A 14,460-nucleotide genomic window follows, 5' to 3' on the forward strand; every position below is an offset into this window, starting at 1 on the left:
GGGCTGCCATGGCATCGCCGTCATCGCCTTCTTGCAAGCATCGCATGCTCTTGCTGGCGTTGCTTATACTGGCGGCAGAGGCGTCGTCTACGAAAGCGGCGGCGTACCTGTACGACGACCTCAAGGTCACCTGGGGCTCCGGTTGCAGCTACTTCTACATGGATGGCGGCGACGTCGACACGCTCGCGCTCTGCCTCGACCGCTCCAGCGGCTCCGGGTTCGGCTCCAACGGATCCTACCTCTACGCCCGCTACGACATGGACATCAAGCTCGTCGCCAACGACTCCGCCGGCACCGTCGCCACATTCTACGTAAGTACTCCTACCCCCTGCCGCGCCGCGGCACGTCTTTGCCTTGTCTGGGCACAGTGACCGCGGTCACCATGGATACAATGTTCTTCAGTCCTGCCTAGACGTTGTGTTCATGCATGGCTTGAACAAATGGCATGCATGTCGCTGCAGCTGATGCCCGACGACGTGCCGTGGGAGTACCACGACGAGGTGGACATGGAGTTCCTTGGCAACGCCACCGGCGAGCCGTACACGCTGCACACCAACGTCTACGTCAACGGCGCCGGCGGCCGCGAGCAGCAGTTCCAGCTCTGGTTCGACCCCACCGAGGACTTCCACACCTACTCCATCGAGTGGAACCCCAAGTACATCATGTAAGCATCATCGTCGTCGTCTTTGCCATCGTCGTCCCAATCAAACTGCTTCGATCTCGCTCCTCTCAATCTCTCCACCGTCACCAATAAATTTCTCGGCAGGTTCCTCGTCGACGACACGCCGATCCGCGCGTACAAGAACGACCGGGCGCGCGGCGTGCCGTTCCCGACGTGGCAGAGCATGCGGGCGGAGGGGAGCCTGTGGGACGCCGAGGAGTGGGCGACGCAGGGCGGCCGCGTCAAGACAGACTGGGCGCAGGCGCCATTCTACGCCTACTACCGCAACTTCCGCGTCACGCCGTGCGTGCCCTCCCCAGGCGTCGCCTGGTGCGGCGACGAGCCGCCGGAGTCGGCGTGGTTCGACCAGCGGCTCGACGCCGCCGCGCTGGTGAGGGTGCAGGCGGAGAACATGATCTACGACTACTGCGTCGATCAGAAGCGGTTCAACAACACGGGGTTCCCAGTGGAATGCACCACGGCCTAGCTTGACAAGTTGTGTTGACTCTTTGTACATTTAACTGTTCCATATCCTGATATTTTTTATTCTTTCGGTCAACAATATACTATACACTTTTTACATTTTCTTTTTTTTTAAGATGTAACATTTTCTGGTCAAAGCTGAAGCACAAGTTTGCTTTTCTACTTTTCTCTATAAAAATATTGGAGCAAAGGTTTTTTTGGCACAATTTTTTTATGCGAGCATCGACAGGTGTTGTAGACTAAAAATCCCATCTTCATCAATGTTTTATTTTTTACTCACTCCGTTTTAAATCGTAGGTCGTTTTGGAAAAATCTACCTACATAGTTTCTGCTATGCATCTAGATTAACACTATGTCTGGATATATAGTAAAAACTATGAATCTAAATTTGCTATAACGATCTACAATTTGGAATAATTTGGAACGGAAAGAGTAGCATTGTTTTGTTGATCTTTGCTTCAATCAACATGTTTTTATGTTTTTATGTTGTAGAGAGGTTTGGCTCGAATGGTTTTTATGTTTTAAGTTGTAGAGAGGTTTGACTTGCTGCTATATACTAGTAGTTTAGATAAGGCAAATCTATTCTACCACTTCCAACTATTATGGTTGTCAGTTCTGTATAGGAGACTATATAATCCCTATACGAGATATTTTAACTCAAATATTTTAGATGTAGGCACGAGTGCATGTGAGGGAGTGTGAGGGTTTGTGGAGCGGGAGCACGATCCATGAGTATAAAAGATTGGCTCGGGCTCCATGTAAAATGATTGACTGCATTTTATTGGGGGCTTTTTTTACCCTCCGAGTGCCTCGAACATAGCTAAACCCACAGTGTGATCTAGACTGTAAGATCTAATCTCACCCTCCGAATTCCCATCGCCGAACTCTAAAGCTCATACATTTGGTCTGCTTGAGAAAAATGACCGATATAGACCTACCAAAATAAGATTGACAGAGGATCCTAACCAATTGTCTTCAAAGAATTCTGGTCCTCACTTCTCACACTTACCCCTTCTAGAGATTAAGTCAAATTAGGTTTCTCCATTTATTGTTTCAGTTCCTAGTTTATGAAGTTTGAATATTTTCAAGACTGAGTAAATTAAATCACAGTAGTTTCATCCAACGATTGCCCAAGCTCGTCAAATTGTAACGTGGCATCAGTTGTAGGCTCAATACACATTTGGATCATCAATAGTACTCCCTCTATGTTCTGAAATATTTAGTATTTTGGTTTGTGCTAAGTCAAACTATTCTAAACTTGACCAAATTTATAAAATTAGAATAATTAAATTTGTTATGAAATATATTTTCATAATTACTTATTTGATGTGTTAGATGTTCTTCTATATAAGTTTGGTCAAATTTAGATTACTTTGACATAGGACAAATAAAAATACCTTATATTTCAGAACGGAGGGAGTATCTATCAATGAGATGGCCCCTTTTTTTATTATTCCATTTCCAGCTTAAATGGGTGTTTATTGCGTTCAAAAGTATTGTTTCACCGCTAATAAATAAAAATTATAATGGTGGAATTTTTTAAACCTTTTATTATGCTCAGGTTTAACATGGTTTATACGCGGATGCATTTTAGGATCCACCACAAATTTAACTGCATGTGCAGCTCACAACATACACATGCACATATATCATCTGCAAGGAATTTCTATTCCTGGGCACGAAGCATGGTGCATGTGCCTTACGTAGGCCGCGTAAACCGCGTCTACGTCGGGACAGCACGGAGGTAGCTAGCTAGCTTTCATGAAGCTAACCTCAGGTCAGCCAGCTTGAATTCGCATAGATCCTGACATGCCATGGCTCTCAGGCATTCCAACGAACTCATACGCCCTGTTCATATAAAAATGGAACCGGCCCGAATCGATCGAAAAATAACAGCAAAAGATCGAACGAGGAGATCAGAGGTTGGTTTCTTGGCCTTGGTTGGGTTGTGGAGCCAATTCGCTAGATAGCCATGGCGGCATGGTTGCCAGCATCTTCTTGTTGCCATCCCATGACGGTGGTGGCGGCGGCGTTGCTTCTGACGGCAATGGTGGCGGCACCACCAGCGGCCGTGGCCTTGCTGCACGACGACGTCGAGCCGATGTGGGGCGCGGACCACATCTCCTTCCACACGGGCGGCGACGGCGTCGAGACGCTCGCGCTCCGCCTCGACAGGGACCACGGCTCGGGGTTCCGCTCCAAAGGCGCCTACCGCTTCGCCCGCTACGACATCGACCTCAAGCTCGTCGCCAACGACTCCGCCGGCACCGTCACCACAGTCTACGTGAGTTCCTCGGCCGCCACCGCGTCATGTCTCTTGTCACGTACGGCGCGGTCACCCCGCGCCGACGCCGGCAGCATTCTCCTGACGACGGTTGCGTTGGCCTCTGCTGTTGCAGCTGACGCCGGACCTTGTGCCGCCGGAGGACCACGACGAGATCGACCTGGAGTTCCTGGGAAACGTCACCGGCGAGCCGTACACGCTGCACACCAACATATTCGTCAACGGCGTCGGCAACCGCGAGCAGCAGTTCCGGCTCTGGTTCGACCCCGCCAAGGACTTCCACACCTACTCCGTCGATTGGAACCCCAGGCGCATCATGTAAGCCGATTCGATCTCATCTTGAATTGTTCTTGATGATCATGTCGATCGCCACGAGTGTGTTCAATTGTTGAATTGTTCTTGACCAAACCATTGGCATTGCTTGCATTCGCAGAATGTTCATCGACGGCACGCCGATCCGCGTGTACAAGAACGAGGCCGCGCGCGGCGTGCCGTTCCCGACGCTGCGGCACCTGCGGCTGGACGGCAGCCTGTGGAACGCCGATGACTGGGCCACGCAGGGCGGCCGCGTCAAGACGAACTGGACGCAGGCGCCCTTCTACGCCTACTACCGGAACTTCCGCGTGACGCCGTGCGCGCCGTCGTCCCCCGGCGTGGCGTCGTGCGGCGACGAGCAGCCGGAGTCGGCGGGCTTCGACAAGCACGGGGCGGCGCTGCACAAGGCGCGGGCGGAGCACCTGCTCTACGACTACTGCGAGGATCAAAACCGGTTCAAGAACGAAGGGCTCCCCAAGGAATGCACCGCGCACTAGATAAAGGCCGTGTTCAGTATTGGCAAATTGAAATGAATGAATTGTTCCGTACCAAGATATCTAGTTTATTAGTTCATCATGCCCTTCATGATTCACATTTTGGACTCTTCTTTTCTGTCTGTTGACGAGGTGCAACAACAGTTTCTTTTTTTGAAATTAGAATGCACTAAACTGTCAACCCGTGCATCCGCACCGACTAGTATATCTAGTAGAGATAGAAGTATAGAGATCCCTAAGATAGTTGGAGCGTAGTCTAAAACATATCACTCACACGGTACGGATAATTGGTTTAGTAACAATGCAAGTTTAAAATTGAGGACACATTCAACTATAATTCTTCCTTCATTTAAGTGAAACACAATTTAGTTTGGTTTATATTTCATACAGTGACATTTTCTACATTAAAATAGTTCTTTCAACTTTAGGTAAGCTGGAGGCTTAAGGTATTTTGAAAAGATTTCACAGCATAATTCCCTTGACTTAATAATCCCATTAACTCCACGCTAGCAGTTTTATCAATTTCTATGCCAGCAGAATTGATCCCCACAAATATTATAGAATTCCTACATTCCAACAACTATCAATATTTAATAATTAAACTGAAGACATTAAGAGAGTAAGCACACCGGTACTTTTTTCTTTCCTCTGTTTTTTTTCATGGGAAGTCAGGATAGGAAAACAACACTCAACTATCCACTTTCATCATTAATTAAGTGAGAACATGATAATTTTCCCGAGAATGAGTAGAGGAATCATGGTATGCCAGGGAAACTGTTAGTTATAGTTTAAGTCTATGACAGTTACCGACGACTGACGTCGTCACTTGACTCATCCATTAGAGGACTGAAAGACACCTGTAAAGTGTGATGCCCGGAAAAATTCTGACCGGGATGGCAGCACAAACTCATTTGAGTGGATTCAGATCTATGCCATGGTGATAGAAGCCGCGACTACTACCAGGGAGTTTTGTCGCTTCGTGTTACAGATAATGAGGCAGTTTTGTCACACTGGTGGTCAGAGAACATGCACCCACTGCTTGTGCTGCTAAAAGGAAAGTTGGAAAAAGAAAAGGATAGCATGAGGGAATTTCACAATTTCTGGTCGGAGATCATGCTTTACTGCTCGTGCTCCTAAAAGAAAAGTCAAAAATATCAGAACTAACATGGGGGAGTTTGTCACTTCTGATCAGAGGTCGACCGCTGTTGCTTCTGGTCCTAGAAGGAAAGTCTGAAAAGACTCGAGCTAACATGAGGTAGTTTTAATTTGTCGTTTCTGGTCGGAGATCATGTGCTGCAGCTAGTGCTACTAACTGGTAAGTCAGAAAAAAGCAAGAGTTAGCATGAGTAAATTTTGTTGTTTTTTGTTAGAGATCATGCGCCGCCACTAGTACTCTTAAAAGAAAACTCAGAAAATGTTATAGCTAGCATGATGGTATTTTATCGCTTATGGCCGGAGCTCATCGCCGCTTCTGGTAGAAGATCATGCGCCGCCTCTCATGCTCCCAAAAGAGAAGTTGGAAAGGCTAGAGCTAGGACGAGGGAATTTGTCGCTTCTGGTCTTAAATCACTAGTCATAACCCATTCCTCTAAAAGGGAAGTCTTTAAAAGGTCGGAGCTAATACGAGGATGTTTTGTCACTTCTCGTAAGAGATCACGTGCCACTGGTTATGCTCCAAAAAAGGGAAGTCCAGGGATGGAGGTAGAGCTCTACCTTCTTGCTTCCTTTCCTTTTTCTCTACCTTCTTGCTCTCCTCTTCATCCATAGCAATAAAATGTCTACCTTCTTGCTCTCCTCTTCATCCATAGCAATAAAATGTGGGTGGGGGGCTAGAGAGGCTCGATGAGGGGCTGGACTGCTAGAGCCTCCCAATGTTTGGAGGTGGATATTATGTTCAAAATATATTCAAATGTTGCTATTACTCTAGATCGGAGAAAACACTACAATAGTATTTTAGATTTTAGTTTTTATGAAACAAAAAAAGTACTAGCAGATAAATGTTCTATTCTTTCTCATTTTTTCCTGAAATACCTCTCACATGTATTACTTTGCAAAAAAATGTAACACCAAAAAAACAACCTTTTTTGGGAGAACAGATTGCTTGAAAGATATGATATCTTTGGGCATAACTTAGTGAAAGGACTACGACGTTGTCTAGGGAGGGTGAATAGGTAAACCTACAAATTTGCACTCAAAAGCAGCGGATAAAATTCAGTACCTACCAAACCGGGTTTGCAAGTTCGGAACCGCCGGATTTTAGCAGAGCAGTAGATGAACGTGGAACTTCCGGATTTTACAAATCGGAACTTCCAGGTTCACACAGAATAGAGTGAACACAATAAATGTAATGCAAGTGAATGAATATAGATTCAAACCCCAAATGCAGAGTAGGCTCAATGAAGTTTCTGAAGCAGATCCACACAGTTCCTTCACACAGAAACACTACCAACCGAGTAGACCAACCAATTTCACAAATATCACAATTAGTGCAATGAAGCAAAACAGCGGGGAACACAAAGATTTATTTTACCAAAGTTTGGATTCACTGCTTGCTACCAAAGTTGCTACTAAAGCACAGTAAATCCTACTCTCTGTTAAGGAACTCTTATATGGTCTATTCCACCTCACTTCCACTGAGTCGGGTCTTCTTGCATCCACTTCCCCACTTCACTAAGCTTGCTTCTTCCCTTGCGGAGGTGAAGCACAACCTGCACAAATTTCCCGCGGTTTACCACACAATTGGGAGCTCGCCGGGCAACCTCTAACCGTCTAGGAGGTAAGACCTCGAAAAATAACAAATACGAAACACACGATTTCGGCCAAACTCAAGTGCTCAAGATTTTCTGAGCTTTCTAGTGATCTCAAGCAGTCACTCTCTCAAACCCAACTCAAGGATATTATAAAAATCACACAATTTTACAAAGAGAGGTTGGGGAGAGTTCAACAAGGCTACCAAGCTTTCTTAGGATGACCAACAAACAGCAGAATAATGCCCTGGAATAGCAGTCCACCAAGGAGGGGGCTCAAGGGTATAAATAGCTAGGTCCAAAGAAACTAGCCGTTATGTGACAGTTAGAACCCGGAACTTCCGGATTCACAAACTTAGAACTTCCACGTTTTCAAACCAACTAGTCGTTAGTACCACGTATGCAAAATCCGAAACTTCCGGATTGGCAAACCCAAAACTTTCGGGTTGCCCCTGTTAGTTCTAACCAATATGCACTTGAGACTTTTGTGTCTCTCTCAACTCACTTGGGTTGCTTGAGCATTAAGACTAAACCAAAATACAATATGATGCATCCCTCTTGACAGTACGGCATACCTGATCAAAGGTAGATTACACTTGAAATTCTCAAAAGTGTACCAAACCGTGCCTCAATCAATCTTAACCTGAGGGATGCAATCAGTTCTGTTTCTTTTCTTTAAGCACATGTTCCTTGAGATAATGACTTGAACCATCATTTTTGAATAAAATCCACTTCTAGTTCAAATCACCATCTTCACAATATGATTCTAGAAGGATTGATACTTGCTAATATGAACACCATACTTGATCAAGATTCTTCAAGTTCAATCCAAATAAACTTTTTTCACCATAGCATTGGTTTCTCGGCACAAACTTATTGTCCTTCTCCAAGTTTAGTCCCTGGAAGCACTATCCCGAATTCCATCCTTTCATCCTTGCGTCACATAGAACTCCATAAAAGGTTGTATCTCAACTAAATCATCCATAAAATTCATTCTTTCATAATTCTTTGCAACTTATATCTTCTATTGATAGATTGTCAATTTTTTCACAAGAAATTCTCTTCTAGTGTTTTGACTTTATCAATTAGCTTTACTTGGATATGAGAATAAATAGTTGTCATCAAACAAGCGACTCAATCCATATAGTATTCATTGCTTGTCAATATCATGATTTTAATCATAGCCTAGTCACAAGTCTTGTCATATGAGCCTTTTATCTTTACTTTCGATATCTTTCATCACAAATATTCCATTGATATGACAATCAATTCCTGCTCATATGCTCAATAAGATGATTAGTTCTTTAATCATAGTGTCATTCATTCACCAAAATTCACTAGGGGTCTAGATGCACTTTCACTTAGGACTTCGAAACTTTTCTTCGGAGGTAGTAAATATAGTACCCACAGTCATCAGAAACCTGGTACGGTGCCACGTTCGCCGTACCGGCAATGCGGATATATTTTCATCCTGATAGTGTTAAAATCACTCTTAAACAATGTACCATGTTCTACATTTCACATTCCTCGATCCATCGATCCGGAAACTACTTTTGTGACTGTGATAGTACCTGAAACACATGATACACTCTCCGTGGTCTACGCCAAACGGACGCACGCGAGCCAGTTGAGCGCGTCCGAAGTCGTCGGGCCTGCGCCTTGGACGTCTGCGGCTGGCTTGGAAGCGAGCAACGGCCGGTGGAGGCCACCAGGGCGCGCCAGAGCCGGGCCGGGTCTCGAAGCATGAGTTCGGGTTTCCATCGAAACGCACCCGCGCCGTGCACTATGGATACACGCCGTGGATGGAAGCCTGCATCCTGGCACTGCAGCCTCGCGACACGGTGGCACCGTCCGAGCGAGACGTGTAGCTTCGTTCTCGCGCCTGCGCCTGCGTGTGCTCAAGCAGTAGCAGGATAGACCCCGGCACGGCTACTATAAATTCCAAGGATCCCCTTGCTAGGGACTCACCACAAAAGTTCACAAGGTAGATAGGATGGGACGCAAGGGAAAGCGTGGTATTCAAATAATGCTAATCATTCAATTCTTGATGCCTGAAAAAAGCAGCGCTGAAACTAACAGTTTCAATTCTTTTGTGTCCAGGTGCGACGAAGTAACGCACCGCTGCCACCGGGCTGCCCATGGCCAATGTCGAGCGGCTCATGCGGCGGGTGATCCCCAAGGGCTTCAGGATCTCCTCCAGCTCCAAGCAACTCACCCACGACTGCACCGTCGAGTTCGCCGGCTTCATCACCGGCGAGGCGTCCGAGCAGGCCAGGGCGCAGCACCGCCGCGCCATCACGCCGGAGGACTACATAGCCTCGTTCGAGGCGCTCGGGTTCGACGACTACGTCGAGCCGATGAACACCTATGTCCGCGGCTACTGCGGGCAGCACAACACTGCCGGCTACGGCGGCGGCTATGCATGGCCCCCTCATGGCACTGTGCCGGCGACCGTCACTGCTCCAGATGCATCCAGAAATGACTAGAACCATCCATGCCGTAGCCATACTATACTAATAAGTATGTCGCTTATATAGTGCAAATTCCAAATAAAGTAGAGGACCAGATGTGTGGATCCTTATATATGTTATCATGTAACAAATTTTATATATGTATTGACTTACATGATAACAGAAGATACAAAATTATGGAATCTTTTCTTCATGAGAATAACATGTTGTTTCTTATTATCTTCATGGGTATCCTAATACGATTTCCGAGGGAAATTTTACGATCTAGCAAGATATTGAGAATGTTCTAATTTCACCCCACCTTCAGCTTAGGTATATCTGCACCCTACCTCCAAGTTGAATAACACCGGTACTCCGAAAGGCACATAGACAACATGGTAGTAGGTGAACAAACAAAAACCCACCTTCTGTAACAAGCATTTGCTTTTTAAGACTTGAATGGTAAATTTAGTAACAATTTTTTGCGATGAAATTTTAGTAACAACATACTATCCTTCAGTGGCGGAGGACGCCGAAAATTTTAGGTGTGGCGGACGGGGCTGCGGGCGGCGGCGCGCGGGGCCTGCGGCGGCGGGGCGGCGGGCGCGGGAGCCTGCGGCTGCGGGGCGGCGGGCGCGGGGCCTGCGGGGCGGGAGCCTACGGCTGCGGACTGGCGGTGGATTACTAGATTATGTTCAAATATTATACGGAAATAAAGGTTCACAATAAAAAATATGGTTTAGAAGTACCTCAAATGAAGAAAAACACGTAAAGTACGCATCAAATCAACAATTGGACCAAAGAAGCTGTCAAACAAAGAGAAAACATAAATTAGTAACGAAATATTAGAGTTAAAATATTAAATGTAATACAAGATACACAATTAGAGTATAGAGTCAGGAATCAACCACGTACCAAAAGAAGGGCAAGAATTTGGCATTGATACAATTTAGCAATATAGAAATTAGCTACCAGCAATTGATACAAACACTATAATGGCGACACATGATCACCTAAGGTCCACACTCCACAATTCATAATGATCAGATTGTATAATTATAGACCAGACAAATTCCACCCAAAATCATTATCCTGTCTGCAATCAATAAAAGAACAGAGCCACAACCTAGGATAGATTTTATGTGCCAAGTAGTAACTCATACATCTTATACAGAAAGAAATTGCTGTAGAGAGATAGAGAGAGTGACATACATATAGAGAGGGATGCAAACGACTAATCACGAACAAGGAGATGGCAACGATCCGGAAATCTCTGCCCAAACAAAACAATCCGTGAAAAAACAAACACGGGGAAGGAAGGAACCGAAGAACAAGGAGTAGGAAGAGGGCAAGAGGCTGATCTGAACCGGGGCGGGGGGCACGCACGCGGGCGGCGGGCGGCGGCCGGCCGGCGGCGCGCGGGGGCGGGGCTGCGGGCGGCGGGGGCGGGGGCGCGGGGCCGCGGGCGGCGGGCGGGCGGCCGGCGGCGCGCGGGGCGGGGTCCTGCGGCCGGCGGGCGGGCGGGGGCGGGGTCCTGCGGCCGGCGGGCGGGCGGGGGCGGGGGTGCGGAAGGGCACTGCAGGCGGCGGGCGGGTGGGGAATGGATAGGGTAAAATTTTTCTGTTGGGCTGGGCCGGGCCGAGGTATGGCGAACGCCATACCTCGCCACACTGGGCCCTCCGCCCCTGCTATCCTTCCGTTAATTCTCCCACGCAATGCGTGTCTTTAATAGGTATGATCATTTTTTTCCTCTATGAAAATTGACTGATCATGCAATCTATATTAAAGATATGTCCCTTGAATGTCATGCGAATAAATTTAGCATACATATTAGGGAACCCTCTTTGCAGGTATTTCCTCCTGTTCCACCCGCACCCCTTTTTGTATGTAGATTATATTTATGTGGAAGCTATCAATGCAAGCAAGAATACTAAGTCTTATGATAAATTTGTTGACTGCTTCATCTCTCAGCGTGGATATTACATATACCACAATAGTACCTATTTCATCATCCATATTTATCTATTAAACATTAGTAGGAGGTGCTGTTCAAACTTTATCATTAAACGTGAGCTGCCAATAGACTTTTTAGAAGATATTTCAAAAAAAAATTGGAGAAAATTTTCAGAACTTATTTTAAGATATTCCCTAGAAATTTTATTCAAAAAAACATTTCCCTCAAAATACTTTCAGAATTCTCCTCTAATGTTCTTCTGAAAAAGTATTATTCCAAATTAAGTTCTCCGCAAGCTATAGTGATGAGTTTTCAAAAAGAAAATTTACCCTGAAAAGTTCAGTGAAAAAGTTATCCTAATATGTTTTTTGAAAAGTTCCTAAAGATAAAAAATTGGGTTGGAGAAAAAATCGAAAAGGAAATTTGAAAAACGCCTAAGTAGCTGAGCTAGAACTCGCCACCATGTAATTTTGTCGCTTCTGGTTGGAGAACACATGCCTTCGCTTGTATATTAAAGATAACTCAGGAACTTCTGGAGCTAGGATCTCAGAGTCAGGTGGCTCATGTCAGAGATCGTGCGTAGTCGATCATGCTCCAATTAAGAAAGTTGGAAAAGGTTAAAACTAGCATGAAAGAATTTTGTTGCTTGTGGTTAGAGACCACGTGCTGCCACTTGTGCTCCAAATAGGAAAGTCAAAAATTGCTAGAGCTAGCAAGAGGAAGTTTTGTCACATTATGTCGAAGATGCGTGGTCAATCGTACTCCAATTAAGAAAGTTGGAAAAGATTGAAGCTGCCACAAACAAATTCCGTCGCTTCTGGTCTAAGACAATGCGTCATTGCTTGTGCTCCAAATACGAATGTTGGAAACTGCTAGAGCTGGTCCAGGACCATGCACCGCTGCTTGCGCTCCAAATAGTTGCCGGAGTTAGCATGAGGTAGTTTTGTCACATTGGCATCAGAGATCATGCTCCATTTGAAAGAGATGGAAAAGGGTGAAGCTAGAATTGAAGAATTTTGTCGCTTCTGTTTGGAGACAACGTGCCACTGCTTGTGCTCCAAACAAGAAAGCTGGAAATTGCCCGAGCCAGCAAGGAGAGGGAGTTTAATTTTGTTCCATTGTGTCGGAGATGCGTGGCCAATTGTGCTGTAATTAAGAATATTGGAAAAAGCTGAAGCTGTCGTGAACGAATTTTGCCGCTTCTGGTTCAAGACTATGCTGTCGATGTTTTACTGCTACGTCCATTAAGGGATATCCCTGAGGTGGTGAGTTCGTAGATAGTGTGTCGCTGAGATTAGGAACTCGAAGATGCAAGGAACACAAAGTTTAGACAGGTTCGGGCCGCTGAGAGCGTAATACCCTACGTTCTGTGTGATTTGTATTGTCTTATATGGTTATCGGGTGATCCGCTGTTTGGAGGGGGTCCCGGTCCGCCCTTATATAGTCTGGGGGGACAGATTTATATGGATGTCCTAGTCGGGTACAAAGCCCAGAAGTCCTAGCCGAGTACTTTTCGGGTAGTTTCCTATCGTGTCCAACTAGTTTTACTACTGTATGAGTAGTCCTACTATGCTACGAGTAGTTACAACAGATGTAGGGCGTGGGCCATATCACATCCCTTATCCTACGAAAAAGTACGTTATGTACACAGTCCTATGGCTCCGGGTCTGACAACCCCCCAAACTCTTCGTAGTCGAGTACTGCAGGCGTCCGAGTACTTCTGAAGGCATCTTTAAGTTCTCCCGAACTTCATCTTAAAGGTGTCCTCCGAGTACTCTCTTGGCTGCATCAAGGCTGTGAGGTGCTCATGCCCCGAGTAGTTGTCAAGTCTTCTTTTATATGGGGTGCGAACTCGCACTCCATATAGAGTAGCTCCCGAGCCTTAGATTGACTTGTAGAATCAGACTCATAGAAAGCAAGAAGCTGATGAAAATCGATCAGCACCACTTCCCAGCATCAAGTGTTAACATGGTGGAGCTCGGGGGAGGAAGGATCAAGGTGCTGACATCACAAAGCGCGAGGGAATTTGGGTCAATTGATCCCAAGGTTCATACTACAGCTGATGAGGTCAAGGATGATGGTCATCGTGCTCACCAAGATAATAGAGGGTGGCGCACATCATCCAAGGGTGACGTCACAGATGTTACTGAACAAGTACAAGCCTCAACAAGAGAAGAACCAGAGGCGTAGAGAGGCAAAGCGATGCGACCAAGAGTCACACTGGCGTTGTCCTTTCATCGCCCACTGCTGGAACGAAGGATTGAGACTGCCTTCGGTTTGGGATTGCCCAGAGTGCAATGGACGCCAAGATCATGACCACGACTACAAGAGGCAACGTAGCTCCGTCCATTATCGGATTGGTTACCGGTCTCGGGAAGGAGGAAGGTCGTGGCGCGACAGGCGATTTGAAGAATATGATCATCGTGATCGGCCGCAAAAAAGGATTCCAGTCCATGAAAGGTTGAGCTTCCATAAGAGCAATCGGCTAGGCAAAGACGGGTTGAAGAATCGGATGAACCCTTGTACCGTCAGGAATTTATTCCAGAATCGGATCCGCAATGGTATCCCGAAGGCTTGACACGGTCACAGAAGAGAAGGGTACACCATCTAAGGCAGCATGATCCGCTCCTTCAAACAGCATTTCTAGAAGTAGGGACGGGTATCACGCCCGCCCCTACAAATATTATTTTACCTGTCTCTATAAATGTTTTCTGCAGTGGTGGTTGGAGCTAGTATGATGGAATTTTTGGCTTATGGTCAGACATCATGCGTCGTCAGTCGTGCTAGCCCCTAAAAGGAATGTCAGAAAAGGCTGGAGCAAGCGGGAGGGAATTTTGTCGCGTCTAGTCAGAAATCATACATCATCACTGATGCTAAAGGAATGTCAGAAAAGGCCAGAGCTTGCAGGAGAGAATCTTTTTGGTTCTAGTAGGAGATTATGACCCACACCTCGAGCTCTTAAAAAGGAAACTCAGGAAAAAATTGAAGTTAGTTTCTGGGAATTTTGTCGCTTCTGGTCGGATGTTATGCCGCCACTCATGTTCCTAAAAGGCCGGAGTTGGCGCATGGTAT

At 46.2% G+C, this 14,460-nt stretch overlaps 3 protein-coding genes across 3 annotated transcripts; all 3 read left to right on the plus strand.

Moving 5' to 3' along the window:
• The first annotated feature begins 8 nt into the window (after positions 1 to 8).
• Positions 9 to 1,148, plus strand: LOC112898093 (xyloglucan endotransglucosylase/hydrolase protein 19-like). Its single transcript, XM_025966490.1, has 3 exons — positions 9 to 311; positions 462 to 664; positions 767 to 1,148. The coding sequence occupies exons 1-3, from the start codon at positions 9 to 11 to the stop codon at positions 1,146 to 1,148; spliced, it is 888 nt and encodes a 295-aa protein (XP_025822275.1).
• A 1,968-nt stretch (positions 1,149 to 3,116) lies between these two features.
• LOC112897828 (xyloglucan endotransglucosylase/hydrolase 2-like) lies at positions 3,117 to 4,240 on the plus strand. The gene is made up of 3 exons (XM_025966217.1): positions 3,117 to 3,428; positions 3,544 to 3,746; positions 3,862 to 4,240. Exons 1-3 carry the CDS (start codon positions 3,117 to 3,119, stop codon positions 4,238 to 4,240), a joined length of 894 nt encoding a protein of 297 aa, XP_025822002.1.
• Positions 4,241 to 9,104: 4,864 nt separating this feature from the next.
• LOC112898095 (nuclear transcription factor Y subunit B-1-like) lies at positions 9,105 to 9,470 on the plus strand (the record flags this gene model as incomplete). Its single annotated transcript, XM_025966491.1, has 1 exon — positions 9,105 to 9,470. A coding segment is annotated over one exon (366 nt), but the record flags the coding sequence as incomplete, so codon positions are not given.
• Positions 9,471 to 14,460: the final 4,990 nt, after the last annotated feature.

The sequence above is a fragment of the Panicum hallii genome, chromosome 6, assembly GCF_002211085.1.
Source record: "Panicum hallii strain FIL2 chromosome 6, PHallii_v3.1, whole genome shotgun sequence".
Taxonomy (NCBI): Eukaryota; Viridiplantae; Streptophyta; class Magnoliopsida; order Poales; family Poaceae; genus Panicum; species Panicum hallii.